The 21,867-nt window shown below is 41.5% G+C and overlaps 1 protein-coding gene across 1 annotated transcript in view; it reads left to right on the plus strand.

Moving 5' to 3' along the window:
• Positions 1-19,703, plus strand: part of ANKRD33B (ankyrin repeat domain 33B) — a 46,439-nt gene extending 26,736 nt beyond the window's left edge. Inside the window, exons 3-5 of the mRNA XM_014940765.1 lie at positions 5,658-5,787; positions 11,733-11,873; positions 16,646-19,703. Of these exons, the coding sequence (XP_014796251.1) occupies positions 5,658-5,787; positions 11,733-11,873; positions 16,646-17,496 (1,122 nt within the window). The 3' untranslated portion in view covers positions 17,497-19,703. The remainder of the gene's footprint in view (positions 1-5,657; positions 5,788-11,732; positions 11,874-16,645) is intronic.
• Positions 19,704-21,867: the final 2,164 nt, after the last annotated feature.

A 21,867-nucleotide genomic window follows, 5' to 3' on the forward strand; every position in this document is an offset into this window, starting at 1 on the left:
CTCAAGCCATTTATGAAAGTTTCTCAGATTGCGTTATGCAGACTGGAAGTTTCGGTGCATTATACATAAATTAGAATACAGTGGATAGTGATGCTCAGCACTAAATTTTGCTCTTTTTAACTACAACGAATTTAGAATCTCTGTTAAGAGAACCTCAGGTTTCACAGTGTTGCAGAGTTTTTAGTGGAGATCAGAAATTCCCTCAAATAATTTTGGGATATTTATTTTGAAATATGTGACCTGGGTTCCTGGGGTTTTTGTTTTTTTGTTTTTGTTTGTTTGTTTGTTTGATTTTTGGTTTTTTGAGGGTTTTTTTTTCTTTGTATGTGAATTATTTTATGAGTGCTAGTTGTATACAGTTCTGTTTAAAAAGTGAGTTAGGTATAATAGGAAATATTAAATATATGAATAATTATTTTAATAAATCAACAAGAAAAAGTTTAAACACAACTTTGCATTTCTTTATGTTTTATTATCCTTCCTTGCTCATAATACTGTATATGTAATATGCTTTTAATTTAGATATAATTTTCATAGTTGTCACTGCATATGATTATGGATTACAATGAATCATTATCTTATTTAATTCAGTTACATGCCATTTTAATCACTATTGTAAAACCAACCTTGCAGAATTGTCATTAGTATTTACAGATGCATGCAAAGCAAACTGGACAGTTGTTTATCATGATGCTTATGAAAAGCAAAGGGTAACGTCAATTTAGTCTTTCACCAGCCCCATTTTCATCTGGGATAATCAGCAAAAAGCTATAATAAGCTGTTTTCATTCTCGGCATCTTGGTGGAAAATAAGTTGCCTGAAGAGATTTTTTTTTTTAAAAGCCAAGATAATCGCATGCTGTATGTGATTTGCTCTGCTGTTCAGCTTGAGTTCATTATTGATCTACTAGTATTTCTTGTGATCTCTATTATCTGTAATGATCTAGTGTACAAATAGCCTTACATGTGTAATTTTGTCATAACATCTGATTTATAAAATTGTCTTCTGCGATATCCGTGACCTCACTTAATCAGACGCGTTGTTATGTCATTAGCCAACACAGCTGAGCAAAGCAGTTTATTTTTATAGTGGCAGTGCTATTCCAGTCTCACATAAAATCAAAGGCACATGAAGAAATATCAGTTTAAAAGAAATCAAAAGTTTCCCAAGACTATTGTATTCTATTTCAAATGTGCAAATTTCAAGTTTATGCTTCTGTAGGAAATTTTAATACAGTACTTCTAGTTTGATTACAGAAGAATGCTACAAAATTCTTACAATTCGTAAATGCTACTCGAGGAAGGTGTTGTAACGGCTGATTAACTTCAAGGAGTCCCATGCCTGAAATATCCCTGTATGTACTCTGGGATGAAATTAAGAAAATTAGCTATACTTTATTTAGAAAATACGGAAAATGAGAAATTTATTCCAGACTGACTGTTTTGCCATGCATCCTAAATAAAGTATTGTTAGTTTTGCTCTGTGACTTCAAAACAAAGGAGGATCTTTCAAAATTGTGGTAGTTACATGAAAATAAGATATGTCATATACTATAGAAAAAATGTGGGGAAGCTCTGTGAATTGCCAAATATTCCACAGAGGAAAGACTGAGCACTCAGCACCTGGCAGTACTTTGGCTTCTGCTTGGAAAAAAACCTGTTTCTAAGCGGAATTTCAACCCTCTCGTATGTGGAAAAATTGACAGTAAATGTTAATGTAGTTGATGTGATGGATGACTCATACTCTATTGTTTGTCACACAGAGTCTGTATACGATATTTGAAAAATGAAATAGGATCTGTTGCTTCAGCGAAGCCAGCAAGACCTGGTACCCTGTAATGAAGGAATCCCTTTTCCTATAGTCCAAAGGCATGAATGTAATTTCATATTTAAGGTCTCTTCTGCACAGATGATGAAAGCAGACTTTTATTTTTCCTGTCCTGTTTTATTGGTCTGGAAGAATAACTCTGGCCAGTGGTTACAAGACAGCAAATCTTAGCTAACACAACAGACCTTGAAAAGCAGGGATACTGCTCTTGCATGCTATGAGATGTACAATTATTCCTTCCAATAATTTATTATTATCATGTATTAATGGGAATAGTTTCAGGTTTTATAAGTGGTGGTTGAGGGCGTTTGAAAGGGAAGAAAAGGAAAAGGATGCTGTTGAAGGAGAAAGGTTGAAGTCTTAGGGAGAGGGCATGCATTTAAGAGTTATCAATCTTCCTTCTCCTAAAGCTTTCACATGTAGTGAATATGTCTGAGAATTGATCTTACTGACAAAATAATAGTGAGATTCAATTTTTTAAATTTTTTTTTTCCACATAACACTGACCACCTCATAATTGTACCGTGATCCTTCATACGAGGAGCAGAATAATTGATGTCTTGGTGGAACACTAATGAAATAAAATGTCATCCCTTTTCTGGGGATAACCAGATTACTCAGGTTCAGAATTTTCTTTACTGCTTTATTTTTATCTTTATCTTTTAAAAAAAATTAAGTGCACAGCTGTATTTTCCTGCAGACAGCTCCGATACAGGCTACTGCTTTACCTATTGCTTCAAAAGGCAGTTTGCTGAAAGCAATTTTGTATCAGTTATATTTATTAAATGAGATTGTTGAAAGAGTTTGTAATATATTATGGCTGTGGATAATATATTTATTGGTATATGAAGTTAAGGATTCCAGACTAATAACTCACATTGTGATTGATTGATTGTGTGTCCTGGCTGTTCTGCTTGTATTAACCTTTGGCAAGCAGAATACAGAGAGGTCCAGAAATGGATGCAGAGAGGAAAAAAAAGGGGGACACCCACCCCCCACCTCCCCCGAAACACCTAAACAAAAAAACCAACCTGAAACCACAAATTATCATGATATCATTAAACCAGGATTTGGGAAATAACTACTGAATCCAGGGGTTCATTGCAATTTTCATTCTAAAGCTGTAGTCTCCTGCACCTCATTTCAGTATCTGACACATTTGGAAGAGGTGTGCAAAGGAAAGCAGTTCCTCAGCAAACGGTCTGTCTCACCCACCTTCCCATGAAACACGTAACGTTACCAGAGATCACTTCCATCAGCTTTACAGCTCTGGATGGTGCTGGGAACCATATGGCAGTGAAGCGACTTGGTTTAATGTCCTCGTTTGATTGCTCATTTTCCTTTCAACCAGGGAGTGCTGGGCACACTCTGTCAAACAGCAGGTTCTCACACTCTTATCTGACGCACTCCAGAGTCGTGCAATCATCCTCCAAAAATGATTTTCTGTGCTACTGCATCATATAATCCCTCAGAAAGCTCCTACTCTCCATTGCTTTTCCGTATCCTTAAGCAAGCAGTCTTTGATAGTATCTTTGGAAAATAAACTGCAGAAAATGTTGACTCAGAACGGTGAATGAGGTTGGTTGATTTTGAGATCATTTGTGTCTCATGTCTGTTGAAATCAGAATGCCAGCGCGTGTTAGATGTGTTAGATCCTGTCTGATGGAAGTACCCACTAAAAGTAGGACAGAAGTCCCTAAACACTGTAATGCAAAAGCCTCTTGGAAAAAAAAAGAGCTAATGTTTGCTTTTTGTTATTGTTTGTTTTACTGTTTATTTTTCTTTTAAAGACAGCAAAAAAAAGAACTTTTTTTAAGCATCTGGTAAATATTTTTAGAACACAAAAATGTCCTGTGAAAGTATCCTTCAGATATGGAGTGAAACAGTTTTTTCCATTGGAGATGATAACTAATTTATTCTTATGGTTTTTTGAAAATACCACTCTCTTGAAAAATTTTTTTCAGTGAACAATAGGATCGCCCATCTTATTGTCAAGATTTTTAGGTCTCCAAACTATTGTACACTTAGTTTTTCTGCCATCATTAGTAACTGACATTTTACTGAATGACTAGGTGATGTTTTAAATCTGCAGAGTTTTTGGAGTTGTAAGGACCTATATCCTGAACATCAGGTGAAAAATGAAATTATTAAAGAACTAAAATAATGCTTAAATCCTTACCAAGTGGACAGTGACATAGTTTGTTGTTGTTTTTTTTTTAAAGCTAAGGATGATTACACTGTAGTAAAACTTGGATTAATCTTAACAATCCCACCAGGACAGTACATATGTTTAAGTGCATATTATTTCTGGATATATATATAGATATATTTATATGACTTTCTTTAGAATCCTCCTTTCAATTTCAATAGAATGGTTTGAAGTATTACAGTTTCTTCACAAGGAAATTAAGATTCTCTTTATAAAGCAGTGGTGAGTGTTGCTTCATACTGAGAAGAGTAAATTGAGAATAAAAGAAATCAGAGTAATAATTTTATCAAAAGATGTAAGTGATAAATACCCTATGTAGCCTGTGAGCATCCCAAAGAGTTGGCATTGCCTCTGTATCCTAATGAAGCTGTTTGCTACCTAAGCCAAATGGACTATCCAGAATAAAAATGAAACAGGACAGTGAAATATTAACTAACTAGTTATAATGACAATAAATCAGAAGCTGCAGTTGTTGTCATTTGGCAAATGTCTCTGTCTCAGTAGCGTCCGTGGGGAAAAGAAATAAAGAGAATGTTTAGGCAAGAGCCACTTAGAAAAATGATGAAGGAATCAGGGCGGGCCATTCAGTTTCCATAGCCACGTTCTCCTTCTTGCTAGTTTTTTGTGATTATCAACTTGCAGCATGTGTGCATGAGTGTGTTTCAGACAGGCAGGGTACTGGAGAGGTCGAGATTTGTGTCTCTGCACTTGTCTTTTCAATAGTCCTGAGCTCAGGAAACCGGAGCCGTGCGTTGGCAGTGAAGAGGGAGCGCAGGGAGAAGTACTGGTCTATCTGCACCTGCCCTCCTCTACCCCCGTCAGTCCCCTGCAGATGAACACTGGGCTGCAGGAGTAACCCTGAAGACCAGAGATGACAGTTTCAATCCTGGTGGTCAAGTGAGCTGCCAGGATTAAGTACTGCAGTTCCATTCAATTAATGACAAGTGTATTTTGCTGTATTTTAGGGAAGCTGTCAGTTTGCCGCTGAGAATGAAACGCTACCTGGGTACCAAGCTGAGTTATAAGGTTTACCTCCTGAAAGTTTTACAGCTTCCATCTGTCACAAAGCACATTAAACAGGAACTCTAAAAGCAATTTTATTTTATTTATGATTATAAAAAAAAGGTCTAGTTCTAATGGGAAACCTGAAGTATTTAAAGATAGCAACAGGCAGCATGAATACAGCTCCTGCCTACCACTTCCCCTTCAGAGACCAAGGAGTTGTTTTTCAGAGAATTCATATTCAGAGCAGGTCCGGTTCATCTTACCTGCTGGGTTCATTTTATTATATAATAAAATCTGATTTATTCTCATTTGGCTATAGAGTATATAGCCATATAAGCATAAGCCTTTTATAAACAGTTACTTTCCAAGTAGCATAATATAATACCTACTCTCTTAGGTATTTCTGAGGAATCGCAAATGTTACTCGCCAAAGGGCAGAGACAAAAGGCAGTGCTTTGGATCTGAACATTATGCCTGGAGCTAATCACTAGTTATGATACCTTTTCAGTTCTTCAGTCTGAAAAAAAATATTGATGAAAAAGCAGACTAGTATTCTTCCTCAGCAAAGTTTTCTGAGTCTGGTAAACCTAACTCTCTCTTTATATTTTACTTACAGAATGGTCTTATCGTTGCCTGTTACCAAGGTTATGTGGATGTTGTAATAGCCTTAGCACAATGCCCTCACCTCGATGTGAACTGGCAGGACAACGAAGGGAACACGGCTCTAATTACAGCTGCACAAGCAGGTAAGGCTCTTCATTTCACCTCTTACATGCTGTGTCTTAGGAGGAGCGTATGTTATGGCTATCATTTTTAGGATTTTTCCAAGGTCCTACAAGAAATTTGTTTGCATAAAATAATCCTGGCCAAGCCCACTCCCAAGAAAGTTTGTCATGATTTTTTTTTAACTAATTAATCTACAGTGATATTTATCCAATGGATTAAGACAGAAAAAGCTATACGTTTCGAGTAGATGCCATTAATTATTTTAACTTCAAAATAAAGAAAAGCTTGCCCCTAGTGTGCAGTACTATACTGTTTTGTTCCATTAAGCTTATTTTCCTATATTTTCTCTGGCAAGCAACCAGTTAACATTGTGGTCATGTAATGTGCTGCATTAGTGCAGACAGCATCCCTCTTCTCATGCCTGTTGCACCTACCTCAGTGGGTCTGTAGTAATTGCTGACTGTAGGAAAATGTGTCACCATTAAGAAATATCTTAGCTGCTAAGACATTCTTCAACTGCTCCGTAGTGAAAGGAAAAAAATACCTATTTATATAGTCTCAGCAGGGTCAGTGTTTTCAATGCTGCTTTTATAGCAGGCTGATTATATTGCCATTGACCATGTTAATCCCGATACAGACTGGAGTGAGAGCAGAGTTTATTCCCAGGTTTTTGTGTATTCAGTGAGTAAGTGTAGCAGATCACGTAAATGTAACAGATAGCCCCAAAAGAAATACTAGTTTCAATTCTAGAGTTTAAAAGCAACGTCGATTGTGTCTGTTAAAACTGAACACTGGGCTTTAACCTTTAAGGGAAGCTGTAACTCTTTCTTAGAAGCATTAACAAAGTGCAAAAACATGTAAATTGAGAAAAAGTTGACCAAGAAGGCCATCACTTTGTAGTCTAAAAGCTGTTCCAAGGGTTGCCTGGCTCTGCAACCATGGTTTCCTTTGCATCACTCAAGCGTGCTCTTCAAAGGCAATCATTGTACAAGGAAGTGCATACCTGTTCTTTATCATTTCTTCTCACTGATGAAAAATATGGGATGTTCATGGGACGTAGCATTCCCTCCCAGGCCCTGGCTGGTTGGGGGAAAAAATTCCCATCAGACAACATCAATGGACATTACGAGCCATGTCTAAAGATTGGAGCAGTTTGTTTTTTATGTTAATTTAGTAATATTGCCACTAGATAGTTCCAGGCAGTACCAAACTTTACTTTGTGTTGTACCAAAAAGTGAATACTGCTAAAGAAGTCACTGTGAGATAGGTCTTGAATATTGGAATAAAGAACTGCAACCACAGTAGCCACATTCATAGCAAAGTCATGAGTATAGTAGCTTTCCAAAGAAAGTGGAAAAGTCTCCAAAACTCTAAGATACATTTATTTATTTGCCCTAATATAAATTTGGACTATAAAAGGTTTAACACTGACTCCTTCCTGACCTTTATAACTCATGATAATGAGCTCAGAATTAATCCAGAGGGCTGACATTGACTTGACAGTCTCTGCCAGTACTTGTTATTGATCCCCAAAGCAACTGGAAATTACTGTAGTCAGCAGAAGCTTATACAAACTCCTAACAACTTGGATGTTTTCCCCTGCCAATGGTAATCCTGAGCTCCAGTGTTGACACCAGTTATTTAATTCATTATCACAAGATACTGCTGTAGTGTTAATAGAGATTACTGTGAGGTTAACATTGCAACCAGAGGACCTACAGTGCAATTGATGCTGCTTAATTATTGCTGAATGTTAAGTAGTAACACTGAGCAGTGTATTATAAAGAACTGAAAGCAAAGATTATGCGAGCTCTCCTTCAGTGGAGGATTTATTTGGTTGGTTTTGTTTGTTGTTTATTTTTTTTTAATTTTAGACCGTGAAAATATAATATTTTTGCCAAATAAAATATTCCGAGAGATTGCTGTTATTTATACCCAAAGTACGGGTTTTCCTGTGGAAAGTCTAATAGTAAATCCACGTTATTTCAGTTAATTGTAAGGTGATATCAGAAGGTTTCAGGAAGTGCTGCCATTGTTGTTATGACCCACTGACCAGCTGGGCCATCACGTATGGCCCGACCCCAAAGAGGAGCTGGATGGAAAAAAGACCACAGTCCTGAGGGATCATTCCTTCTGTTTCAGAGGCTGCATCTGTAACCAGAGGTACAGATACTAAGGGAAATGACAGGGAGGCCTCTTCACTTTTGCTAGAGGAGTTTAAAATTCACATTGCTTATGCTGTTTCATGACTACCCAAACACGATGCTCAAATCTGGGCATCCGTTTTAGTTAAATAGAGAAAATCTTATAGACCAGCTAGAGTCTCAGAAGATATGTTAATTCGGTTCCTCATATTGCTTTTAATAATTTAAGATTCTTATCCTTCAGAAGAATATCTAAACCTGAAGTTTCTTGCATGGGCTGACCTGAGAAAGATAGGCTGGAGGGATCAGTGCAAAGCAGTACCTTCTTAACAAGCTTATTAGTCTAGAAGAACAACCACAAAGCACTGTGTTTATTGTGTAAATTTCAGGTTTGAAAATTGGAAATTGGTCCATTCATGTGCTCTCTCAGTATTTGTTACAGACGTGGGATTCCTTCTCAGAGAGAGCTTGCCTTCCAAAACTGTACATTTGTTGCAGCGGCAGCAGGTGATGCCCCCAAATGGGTGGTGATGCTGTTAAAACAGAAGCAATATCATCAAATGTCAGTACAAGGACAATGCAGAAAAAAAATGGGAGATTGGTGCAAATGAGATTGAAATAACAAGTGGAAAGAATGAAGGAAGGAGAGTGGTTTCAAAAAAGGAGGCAGGGGAGGAAAATTACATTAATTTTTTTTTTCTCAGTTTTGCTGCTGATGAGGACATAGCTACATCAGTGGCAGTGTATGGTAATTGGCATACACTGATGTTTAGAGAGTCATATTTGTTCTCAAAGTATAGATGTTTTATGTTACAGGGGGCAGTTTGGGGCAAGGTTATATAGCTAGGAACACAAAATCGGACATTATACAAGTTTCTGCTTATTAAGGGAGACATGAGAACACAGACACCTAAAGTACCCAGAGGATAAAAGTTTCTGGGTGTCTTTGGTTCCACCCATCTGTCAGAAAGAATTCGCCACCCATAGACCAAACACAAGCTTTTCCCAGGTACAATTTGAAATCATGATGTTATATGACAGAGCATCTTCCTTACCATGCAGCTTGTCCTTCTGCCTGTATTCCATAGACTATTAGGTAATATTGTCGTTGTTATACACATTTCGTCTGTGGCAGCAATTAAGTAAATAAAGCTATTGCAGACGTCTGTGCTGATCTCTAAATTCGGCTGACAGGGTGAAGAAGTGTACCCTTAGCATGAGCCTACATACAGGAGAGCCGGAGAGGGACTCTTTGTCAGGAAATGTAGTGACAGGACAAGGGGCAACAGTTTTAAATTAGAAGAGGGGAGATTTAGATTAGATACTAGAAAGAAATCTTTACTGTGAGGGTGGTGAGACACTGGAACAGGTTGCCCAGGGAAGTTGTGGATGCCCCATCCCTGGAAGTGTTCAAGGCCAGGCTGGATGGGGCTTTGAGCAACCTGCTCTAGTGGGAGGTGTCCCTGCCCATGGCAGGGGGGTTGGAACTCAATGATCTTTAAGGTCCTTTCCAACTCTAACCATTCTATGATCCTATGATTCTACAAACAGCAAGAGCCCGATAAGAATTCAGTATCACCAAACTGGTGATGCTGGGGCCTGGCTATTTCAGAGCTGTGTCCTGCTTTCATAGCAGACTTTAAATCACAGAAGACTCACCTGGTTTATGATTTAGATACACACTTATAGTTTGCCCAGACACAGGAGAGCTGAAGCAAACTTTATGGCCTTAAATCAAAAGCCTATGACACGGTTTGAACAAAAACTTGGCAGCTCTGAGTTTCGCTTTGAATTTGATATCTGTTTGAACTAGAAATTTGAAGAAAACCTCAGAGGACAGAAGCTCCTGCAGATTAAAACTGAAGCAGCTTTCAGGAATCCCTGAGACGCAAAACTTCTGAGAATCACAAACCTCTTCATTTTCTTTGTTATTTTATTGCTGGAATTTTTTTCTGTCTCATTTGAGGCCATCTGTAGTCCCCTGAAGAGTTTTGGCTGATCAAGGTCTTTCAGGATTGACTCCCAGTATCATCCCAGATTTGCAAAACGTCTCTTACCGCAGCTACACTTTTTGCAAAGGGAAGAACATCTTTAGTAATGTAATAGCTGCTGAAAAAACTTCCCTCTTACTATTTCTCCTTGTTTCCGTTCCGGCGTGTGGTTTCTGTGGTCAAAAAGCAGTGTTTCAGCTGTCCCAAAACCTTCATGAAGACACACACTGTATATTAGTAAAACAGAGCTTGTCCTGCAAAACAATTTGGGCACAGAGGTTCTCCTGGCCGTAACCAATACCCTGTTAGGGTTTGATCCTGTGCCACAGAGTCAGTGAAGCTGAAGCTGCCCTGTACTGAGTAAGCAGGACCAGGTTGCTTGATCCTGCCCTGAACCCAGTTCACTTTTGCTTTGTTCAGCTTGTTGCGGTTTGCCCTATCTTTATATTTAATTTGCATCAGACTGCAAAGGTACAGGGAGCTCCTTATTTGGTTTCCTCTGACTCTGGTGTTGCTAAGCTCATCTGCACCATCTCTACATCTGCTCAGGTTTCAGGAGAGTCTCCAGTTATGCAGCAAGGTAGCAGAGTCCAGCAAATTCTAGGAGGCACAGGGTAGCACCTAGAAAACATCTTTAGTTAATTGGTAAAGATTTTCTTAACTTGCTTTCCGAAGTCAGTGCAGGACTGTGTTGGCACAAAGCCACTGCTGATGAAACCTGCACCAGATGTGACACTATAGACTTTCAAAATCGTCATATATAAATTATAATCTGCTTCAGTAACATTTCTAGATGAATTTGAATGATGTGCATCACAGAATATTCAGCTGGACTGCAGAGTGAGATGAGAGAGTATTTTTACAGCTCCTAGTAATTAAATTGTGATTGTTGCAGCTGCTTGACAGACTGCATTATTTTATAAAGCGTCAAAGCATCATAAAATGAATGACAAGTGAAGGGAAAACTGTTTTGAATGAATCATAATGGAACTAGATACTAGTCTTGTTCTGATAGTCCAATTATAAAGACTTGATGTTTTAATTGGTCTTCCAACCATTTAGCCAGAGGTGTCTTCAGCTACTCGGTACACCCCTGCTGACACCGGTTATCCTGGCGTACCAGGTACATGAATGGCAACAACAGTTGCTTTTGGAAACAGAACTCAAGTCATTTATTTTACTAACAAAATGGAACATCAGTCCCATTTTCCTGTTGCTGGAGAGTAGACAAGTGGCTTCACGCTGTCAGATGGAAAAATAAAAATATGGGATTCTACGCAAAATATTTCTCTGTCTCATATCAGGCCTGGCAGGGTTTGTTAGTATCATTAGCTGGAACTACCACATGCAATCAATCACTTTTTGATGAAGCACCACAACAGTAAGGCTCAAATTTACCAGAGGAGTGAAAAAGCTGAAGATTTGCGTCATTTTCCCCAGTTGCTGGATCTTCCATAAACTGTAGGAATTCCCTTTGCAGTGCCACTCACTGAGTCAAGAAGCTCAGGCCTCTTGCAACCTTAGAATGACCACCCCTGGTTTTCAATTATTCTCTTAATTTAAACTGACTTTTCAGAGAGGAGAGCAACTTGAGAGAGTGTAGGAACCCAGGTTTCCAGACTCCTAGCCCAATACTGTGGTCACGAGTCAGTGGCACTTAACCCTAAGGCTAATGACTGCAATGAGCAGAAGAGGATACGAAGAAAAGAGATCTTATTAGACCCCTGCATTTTTTCAGCTATCAAACCGGCAGGAGTAATTTTTGGTCTAACCTTCAGATAGTGCCTTAATTCTGTGACATATTTTCTCTGCTTTTTCATTTCTTTAAAGGGCACATAACCATTACGAACTACTTGTTGAACTATTTTCCCGGGCTTGATATCGAGAAGAGGAATGTGTTTGGATTCACAGCACTGATGAAATCTGCGATGCAGGGCCGAACTGAGTGCGTGAAAGCCTTGATGCTGGCAGGTAGGCAAAGTGCTTTGCTGCTTCTTCCTCATCATCCACCTGTAAATATCAGACAGTCACACACAAACACCAAGAAGAAAATTGGCTCTTAGGGTGCTTACTCTGAGGTGTGGTGCAGCCTTCCCTGGAAAAGGGTGTATCTTTTAAGTAAGTCACAGACAAGATGCTGAAGCCACAGGCTGCAGGTGTGGGACTGCTCCGTTTTCCTGTGGAAACTCACCCAGGATCTCCCCAAGGTCTCTCAGGGTGTGATTCATTGTCTCTAGGAGAGTTCAGGGAGTGTGATCATCAGGTTTTGTAGACAAGGCATTAATGAAGTTCATGACACAGCTGGGGAAGACACGCAGGTCTCTTGCTTTGGGTGTGATGGTGCAGGGCTGGGGGATTTGGTGGGATAATAGGGCCCTGTAGCTGGACTGTAGAGCTTTGGAGTGTAGGGTTCATACTCCACAAGGGACATCAATAGGAAAGAAGGTGAAAGAAATTGGTATTAAAAGATTTGGTGAAAAAAAAATCAATTTCACAAATAAAACAGCAAAATCCTATCAATGTTAAAACATAAGAATGCATGGAAATATAGGGGGAAACACCCGTAATCAGCTGTGGGTCTGTTTGCATATTCTATGACTTTTGTATAGCTGCAATTAGAAAAGAGTTACAGTCAGGAGGCTTTTAAACCCAGTATGTGTTCAGTGGCTTGGGTAAGACCTCTGTTGAGGGGCACCTACTTATGGCAATGTAGGAGGTCAGTAAAGGAAAATAACTCACCTTGCTAGCTGCCTAAGCACGGATTTAACAGTCAGATGGGGAAGAGGTACCGGCAATGTGTGACAGATGGTTGGAGCTGGATTGTCAAAGTGACTGCTCTTTCCGAAATTTGAGTTCCTGGAGGGTGGCCAAGGTCAATCACTACAAGATTAAGGCGCTCTGAGACACTTGGCCATAATGCTTGCTCTTTCAAAACGAGTCTTTGGAAACATGTGAATTTGCTGTTGGTGAGCGCACAGCGAGCGAGGGGGGAGCCCAGTCACTCATCAGCAGTTTGTCACAGGCTGCTGCACTGCCAGGACCGAGCTGTGCCAGCGCTGGGCAAGCCAGCCAGCCCGAGCAGCAGCACAGAAACACCGGTCATCATTCACGTCTCAAGCCCCATTGAAATCTCCAGTGTAAACTCTGTGCTGCTTTAGTGAGGGCACGGGAGGGGCTGTGGATCTGGAGGCTGGGCTTTAAACACTGCGTAGAAAAAAGCTCAGTTACAGATGCCTAAGTTCTTTCACTCCTTTAAACTCAGGATGTCAGGTTTGCATCTCAAGGGACGTTAAACCGTCTTAATCAAATAGGATATTGATATCTCAAAGAGACGTGTATTCCAACTAGTTACGCTGAAAAGTATCTTCAGGGCAACCTTCGTAGGAAAATCAGGGCAAGTGGCAAGTTCAGTTTTCCTAAAAGAAAACCTGTAGGCTATGCCTGCACTGAAATGACAATTAGTTCAATAAGACTGCTATCACATTTAGAAAGGGACATGACTATTCATGTCTCTTCCAGATGAGACATTCTGCTGAGTGACAAGTTTGTTCAGAAATGTCTCCTGATTTGTACAGAAAATCAATACCACTATAATAAATCACGCCTTAGAAGAGATTTGATGATACAAGGTACAAAGTCAGCACTGATTTCTGTTGAAAGATCAGGGTTTCGACACTGCAGTATTGTTTCCTGAGATAAAGTTTCTGAAACACCTGGGAACACATCTGTCGGGCAGCAGCAGGAGTGGGCTTCTCCTCAAAGGGAGGAGAACCAAGGGTGACAGCAAGGCACACAGAAGCACCAGCCTCATCAACAAAGGTGCTTCATGAAGAAACAGAGCAGGGCTGGTGACAATAACTAGGATCAACCATTACTGCAGCGGTTTCCAGGGAAGTCCATGGTGACAAGGCAAGTCCCTAGAGGCAAGGTAGGTCTGAGGTCAAACAAGAAATTAAGTCTGTGGGTCAGGGTCCGAAGCAGTAAGGCACGTGGCCATGCACAGGCACAGCACTGTCATAGCTGCAGCAAGGTGATTCTGTGATTACTCAGGCAAGGACCAGAGCTGAGCCTCTGAGCTTCAATGTGGCCCCCAAGCAAAACTGGGGAGTCCCCAGAGAGCACTTTCTCACACAGCTCTTTTTGCACAAGTCTGATCCAAGGTCCCACAGTTGCACCATATCAGAGCTGGCATGTCTTTTTCTTGAAGGCAATGGTGAGCAGCTGGCTGTACCTCTTGCTCCTTTACAAGCAGAGCATACTGTTCATTAAAATTTATGGGAGAGATTCAGGGTAGGAAGTTTGGGTAGGTTGGTTCAAAAACAGGCTAGTAGAGCAGGAGGACATGACTTTGTATGCTTTTGTTCCTCCCCTCACTGGTTTGTAGCTTCTGCAGTCATGAACTTCTGATCACTTTTCCCATGCTTTCATTTTTCCTCTGTTTCTCTGCAATGGCAAAATATCTATCCTTTGCATGGAAGATTATACTGGAGCCATTGCAAAAGGCTTCCTGGTTGCCAGTCCTGATACCTAGTCCCCCCTATGCTAGTTTGAAATGCTGTTACCAAGATAATCCACCCTGAAAAAAATAATTTATCATGACGTTCTCTTGCCTCTTCCTCAGGTCTTAGTCTCTGGCCATTACCATCTCCCAAAGCAATGAGACAGAATGGCTTTTCTTTAGTGGAAAGATCTGTGTAGGTCAGTTTTGTGTTGGCTGTTTGAAAAGGGTGCTTCAGCTGATAGAGAAGCCCTTCAAGAAGTCAAACATTGTCGCCTGTTCATATCCCAGCTAAAAACTTTTTCAGGAAACTCAGAAATTTTCTACAGTGCCAGAGATATGTGTGAAACATAACTGAATGTTAAAGAGCTCGGTTATGTTAACAGCAGCTGGGCAAAGTGTCTGTGCCTGCCCCAGAGAACATGCTGCAGATCTGCTGAACAAAGTCAGCATTCCGGGGTGTGCAAAGCTCCCTCTGAGATCAGTCGAAGTTTAAAGGCAGAATATAAAACAAAGGATTTGCATCTTCACAATGTGACTGCCTGAAACCAGAGGCTATTCACACATGCTCATTCTCCTGTTGATGTAGTTTATTCACCCACATACCCATATACTCTAAAATTCCAAGACGCCTGTGCCCCAGTGGTATGCCCAGAATCACTTGGGTGCGATGCAGAGGACATGATGCTGGCTGTCAAGTCCTCATCACATCTTTCAGATTCTTTTTGATTGGTTTTGATCTGTTGTGCCCTGTAGCAGTTACCAGCTGGAGCGTGTTGGTCCTTTGCGATAGTCTTGCTGGCTTCAGCTTCCAAACCCACTTGTTGCTGCTGGTTGTTCTACAGCAATTCTTCTGAGGATGCTGTCTCCATTAAGCTTCCTCTGTCCTTTACAGAGTTCTTCTGTGTGAGCAGCACTAGGCACATGCCATCCTCATTGACAAATGCCTGTGCTCTGTCCCAATACCAGGACTGGGAGGACTTCCCTGCTGTTTTCTGGATAGTACTACAGCAGTTGTAAAGGGTACAGTAGAGCAGACTAGGATGCTTGCTCCTCCTGTTACTCTTGTATTGTTGCTTCAGGCAGCCAGGTGTCCTGGAGAAGAGGAGTGCAACCCCACTTGAAAGCAAAAGAGTAGAGAACAAGGGCAGAAGCCCATGTGAGGGGGCGTACAGGAACATGGAGAGATCAAAAGGATGGCAAAGCTGGAAAAGGACACAGAAATAGATGAGAAGAAAGAGTGGGTGATGGGGACAGATATCAGAATGGGATGGATAAAGATCAAAAATTGGGAATGGGGGGAGGACAGGCCAAAAGATTATATCCATTAGACATCATTTCCTTCCAGAACCTAACACTGTACTTCAAATGCCTAAGCCTCTGCTGTCTAGCATGTGCCCCAATCACCTCTTATGGCCGGTCCACTCAGCAATAATAGCATGGTTTTCTAATGATTACTTCATTTCCTCCGGGGTGGTAATCTAAGTTAGATGAGAGCAGCCATTCTGGGTTCAGCCTGAAGGTCCATCTCACCCATTATCCTCTCTCTGACATGAATGGAAAATTTCCTTATATTTGATCACCCTTGTCACCATGCTCTCAACCTTCCTTAATTCTACATTGTACTTTCAGACATAATTGTACTGAATTGTACACCTGGCACTTTCTCTATTTTTTCCTCTTTTCCACCCTATTTTTCTCAATTTTTTTAATGCTTTTATAAAATTCCTTGTATTTTATTTGCTATTTTGGCCCCTAGTGAGCACTGAGTTGATCATTAGCCCAAGATTTCTCTTCTGAGTGGCAGTGATCAGTGTAAAGCCTGTTACTCTGTATGGGAAGGTTTTTTGTGTAAGGAATTTTTTTCTTTTATATTTGTCACTTTTCTTACAAGGCTGAGTGAATGGATTTTAAAACGGCAGGCAACATGCAATGCAGTTGAAATTCATAATGTCGTTCTTTGCATTTCTTTAAGAGAATTTCATATATACAGCCTTAATTTCTTTTATTTTTATTCTTTTTAATAATAAATCTGCAGTTTAGCAAGTCAGGAACCTGTGTCTCTCCTTATTGCATGTTCATTTTGACACAAATATTATAGAATGTCCTATATGATGTTTTCTTGCAGGGATCTGCCTGATTCAACTCTAATCATAGCAACAAAAGTGTGGGCAGTTTCCTTAATTAACACTAATTATTCTTTTTCAATTTTTTCTAATTTTTTCTAATTTTTCTTTTCTTTGAGGGGCAAATGTTCACGCGACTGACCCAAGCCGTGGACTGACTTCATGGGAATGGGCTTGTTACACAGGAAGATCGGAATCTGCCTTCATCATGCAAAAGCTGATGGACAGGCCATGCCCGGAACAGTTTTGTGATCAGTATAAACCAGAATGGCCAAAGATGAAGGAACTTCTAGCCAAGGCTGCAGAGCCAAAAACTTGTTTGCAGAGGATTTCTGAGTGCATGAGGGCAGCTATCTCATTCCGGTCTTTCTATGGCCCAGAAGAAGACGGGGTCCTTGACCACATGGTGAAGGTGACAACAAGCTTGAGCAGCCCTTTCATTGCTCTGTCGTGCCGGACGGTGTGCCCAGGCAGCCCGCCTTCCGTGGGGAAACGCAGACTGGCTGTGCAAGAAATCATTAGGAAGCAGAGAGCCGAGGAGATCCGATCTCAGGACAAAGACCACTTTAGCAGCTATGAGAAGCTATTTCAGAACTCCAAAGTCACGCTGATCCCCAAGAAGAAGGACCGGCGAGCCAGCCTGCAGCCCATCAGCCTTGCAGTCTCCCAAGTGAACACCATAGCCACCAGGAAGGCAAGCCTCTTGCCGCTCCACCTGCTTAGACGGAGCAGCGTCAGGCCGGGATTTGTCATCCCCAAAGTCCGTGTCAGCAAGGCTCCTCCACCCACCTTCCAGCCAGAAAAGGCGAGAAGGAGGAGCAGCGCAAAGGACGACCCCTATTTGCAGATTCCCAAATGGAGATACAAGGAGCTAAAAGAGGAACGGAAGAAAGCAGAGGAACAGGAGAAGATAAAAGCAGCAGAGGCTCAAAAGCAGAGGCAGGTGTCTCCTGCCAGATGCAGGACCTGATTTAAAAGCAGTTGCTTAGAAGGTTTTAGAGCCATTAGTCTTGTTATCTTGCTGAGATAACAGACCGCATGCCTTCGTGCATGCCCACTGCTCATGGAGCTGGAATACTGAATAACAGCCCTTAAGGGGCAGAAAGAGGGTAAGGGCTATGCCACAGTGTGTCTGATGATGGAGCAGGAAAGTATTTTGTGGCTGAAGACTTACTAAGTTTACCTGTCTGCTGTTGATAGGAAATTTTAAGTGGTGCAGTCCTCTTGTGGTTTCCTTTTTTTCCAGTTCCAGGTGAACGACTGAGAAACAGCTTGAAAAACAACTTGTATGAAATGATTGTATTTTGTGTTTGTTCATTTTATAATGGACAAAATTAAGGAGTTGTGCTTTTGACACTAGACATTCCTCCCTCTCCTTGCTTAGGTAGATGTATTGCAAGGTTTTATAGTAATAATGAAAAGTTTAAAATATACCACGGTGTTGGTGGGCAGTGAAAATCCAGGTCTACAACTGTTTTGAATATACTAAGCACTTTATTTTAATTCCAGTAATCAAAGTTTAAGACAGGATAGGTATTAAACTTTACAGCTCTATACAGTCTGTATGGATGCAGTTTCTTAATGCTATTGTTCGTTCTGTGGAATATTAAAAGGGCTGCATATGAACTATTTTACTAGTTGAGGTATTCACATCCTCTGCAGGTACAAATCGGGGGCAGGGACTGATTTCTTTGCAGCAACAGAGAAGCTGAGCCAATTTTTGAATGCTACCATCACCTAAGATTTGCCTCCCCTGTTAAGTTTCCCCGTATCTACTGTCTGTTGTCTCCTCTTTAGTCTCAGGGATTTTTTTGTCTCTGCATTTAACTGTGAAGTAAGGGAGACAGTGAGACACAAGTGGGCTTTTTTTTTTTTTCTTAGGTGGATATTTAAGTTCCTGTTAAAAAACCCCACTGGGTTTATTGTGTTTATTGGGTTTATTATAGCAAGAACAGGAAAATTATGCAGCTTCCAGAAGTTCAAGCCATTTTCCCAGGTATGAGGCAACTCAGCCACTAGCTTTTGGAAATGGTGGCCAGACGCCACTGTGAGCTTTGGTACTAGACCTCGGGGTGCCCGGAGAGGGCAGAACATCACCCTTCTGTCTCAACACCGGGAGAAAACCTTCCCTGTTACATGAGTGCATCTCAAAGTGGGAGTTCCCACAGGTTCTTGTGGTCCATGATAGGCTTTAATTTGGCGTTACCAGCAGTCAGACTGAATGGCATGTCAAATCCTGGCAAATTCTGTCCAGGAAGGGCTGTAAACCTGCTGCTTGCTGAAGAAATACCACATTGACAAAAGCAGAGGTCAAACACAAACAGCAAGTCACAAAGCACATGCCCAGTCTATGTTTTTGCTCAGGCTTTGCTCCCGTTTGAAATGAAATGTGCTGTGGTGTGTTCTCCCAACCGTGTTGCTCTAATGGGGGCCAGGCAGACCCCAGCTGCTGCTGTCAGCTTCTCCCTTCAATTAAGGAGAGGGAAAACTTTTCCACCCTTTACTCCCACAGCTCAAAGGCTGGCTGTGGTCTCACTGAGCTTGTAATGAAACTGTGCGCGTCATGGGAGAAATAAATTCAGTTGATTGAAAACCAGTGCCCAGATTGGTATTGCTAGCTGGCGTCTGTGGGGTCAGGGCTCGACAGAGGTTATGGCAGATGTGAGAAACAAGGATTTTCTACGCAGCCTGTTCTTTGCACCTCTTGCTGGAGTAGCTGTGCCGGTTAGACTCCATTGCCAGGTAGCCTCCCAGGTCAGAGTTGAAGGAATATGCACCCTGCTGAGAAACCTCCCCAGCCCTGTGAATATAAAGAGGATTTTAGTCTGCAAGCATCTCGGTGCTGTGCAATTCATAGGCACAATTTTGTGATGGATTTGGTGTGACCAGAATATAAGCTGAACCTTTGGAGAGTAGGAAAACATCTTTTAGCTGTCTGTGGCAGAGGTATTAGGATGGACTTTTTAATTGGTACACTGGATTGAATGGTTTAACTATTAATTTTTGTTTACTGCCAGCCCAGCGTACTGAAGATTTAGAATTCAGATTGAGTGTCTGAAAAGCAACCTGTGCTGCAGGTGAACTCGTGAATTTGCACTCCCAGTATCACTTGCAGGAGACACAATTGCAGGTGCTCTCAGGGATTAGCGTACAGTATGTTAGACTTAGGGGCTGAAAATGAAGCCTGTTTTCTAACCCTTTGTATTTTACTGTGTATATGTGTAAAAGTATGTGATATTTCCATTAAAAGAGGCACAAGCTGCTAAAATTATTTGGCAACTCTTTTTCTTCAGAGAGGTTTGGGGATAAAAAAGATAAAATAGATAAAAAAGCCCAGCTGCTTTCACCAATGGACTAATCAGCACCACCTGAAAGCAGTTTGGTTTTCCTGGTGGGAGCTATTGTGGGTTAACATCAACTCCTTCTGAATTTTTCCTTATGACTAAAAGAAAACCACTAAATTCCATAGAATCATAGAATTGCCTACGTTGGAAGGGACCTTTCAGGTCACTGGGTCCAACCATCAGCCTAACACTGGCAAAAACCATCACTTGTGCTTGAACATTTTTAATAATTTCCGCTTTTTAATTTGTCCTGACATCGGGCTTTGGCTGGCCATCTCAGCCTAGAGAGAAGTGATGGCTGCTTCAATCGCTCCCAGCCACGTTACTCTGCCTCAAGCAGGCAGTCCCCCAGCACCGTTACGGGCAGCGTGGTTGCATTTCGTGCATCTGTGTACAGCCTGGTGCTTGTAGGGTGGGAAGCACAGGTCTCTCCTCACTGCCTTCCTCCCTTGCTGCCTCACTGCCCTCCCAGCCATCTTAGCCCCCTCTTCATCACCATTCTCACCTGCTTCTGAAGTGAAGTGCTGCTTCTCTCATTTGCTTTTTTAATTGTCTGTCTGAAGGTTGCAGCAGGCAAATCTCCCACAAAACATGCTTCTGGAAACCTCTGGCAAATGGACCATAGTAGGGGAGGTGGCACGCCTGGCTCTCCTCCAGCCATCCATCCCCCTTGAGCTGCTGCTGCCGAGGAGGATTTGATTTCTGTTGGATTTCTGCACAAATAGAACACAAATAGGTTTGTGTTTGGTTAGTTGAGGGACCCATAACTATGAAATGCCAAGCAATACCAGCTGTACTTTAGATCACTCTTGGTCGCTCAAGCAGGACAGTTTTCCTCCTAAGAAACAGCACCTCCTGGCAGCTGGAGCCCCTGAGGGAATGCAGAGGCGCTGCTGCAGGAGGATGCTTCCCAGGAGGGGAAGGGGACACCAATTCCTAGGGTGGAGGAAGGTTTTCTACCTACCTTTGATGCCAGGCTGCAGCTCAGCACATGAGTAGGAACAATGCTCCTGAGCCTTGTGAGTGAAACTGGAGCAGGAGCTGTGTCTGCCTTCACAGCCATTGCTTGTCTCATTAGACTGTGAGCTTTGACGTGATGACCAGCCTCTCACCACCTGATGCTCACCCACAGGGAAGCACCCAGCCTGATGGGCTGAGTTACTTCTGCAGTGAGCAACAGGGATTTAATATAGTGATGGTGGAAGCAGAAACCCCAAGTACTTCCTGATGTGCTCTGAGGTGATACTATGCTCTTGTCTCTGGAGAGCAATGGTGTCACAAGTGAGGAACTACCAGCCCCTGGAAGGTTTTCAGGTGGAAACACAGAATTACATATAACATATACATATAACTGGCCTCCTGTGTCACCATGTATTAATAATTTGGGGCTTTTTTATGCCAATGAAAACTGTTCCTTAAGCCTCGACAAAAATCTTCATTGAATGCCTTTTTCTGGAAATGTCCTTCGTAGTTCTGAGTGCTCATGCTGTCCTGTTAAGGGACAGATATTACAGCAGCTGGTAGAAAACCACCTTGAATAGAAAAATGGCACACAGATATGCAACATTCTTTGAGGGTGGTTTTTTTTAAAAACAACATCTACATTTCAGCAGGAAACTTCCAAAAGCTGTGACTGAAATTAGGACCCAATAAGCAGGATATGCCTGTTTGCAAACTGTCTGAAATGAAACCTTTTTTTTTTTTTCCCCCTGCAATTCAGGCAACGCAGCCTGGTTTTGCTATGTCTGCTCATTGTACCTCATGACAGTTTGGTTAGATACCCAGAAGCTGCAGGCGGGCAACAGGCTGTGTCCCTTTCTTCTGCCCATGCAGGAGACTCCTGCTTGCCCCCAGCAAACCTGCCATTTTGCTGGATTAGATAAATTCCACCAATTTAATGAGCTAGGCAAAATCTCTGGAGCCAGTGCAGGGGAGCAGGGAAGGGAAGGGGAGAGCTGATCTTGCTCAGAGCCCGTGAGCTGCCAGGTGGCTCAGCC

This window comes from Calidris pugnax, unplaced genomic scaffold (assembly GCF_001431845.1).
Source record: "Calidris pugnax isolate Ruff unplaced genomic scaffold, ASM143184v1 scaffold8, whole genome shotgun sequence".
NCBI classification, from domain to species: Eukaryota; Metazoa; Chordata; class Aves; order Charadriiformes; family Scolopacidae; genus Calidris; species Calidris pugnax.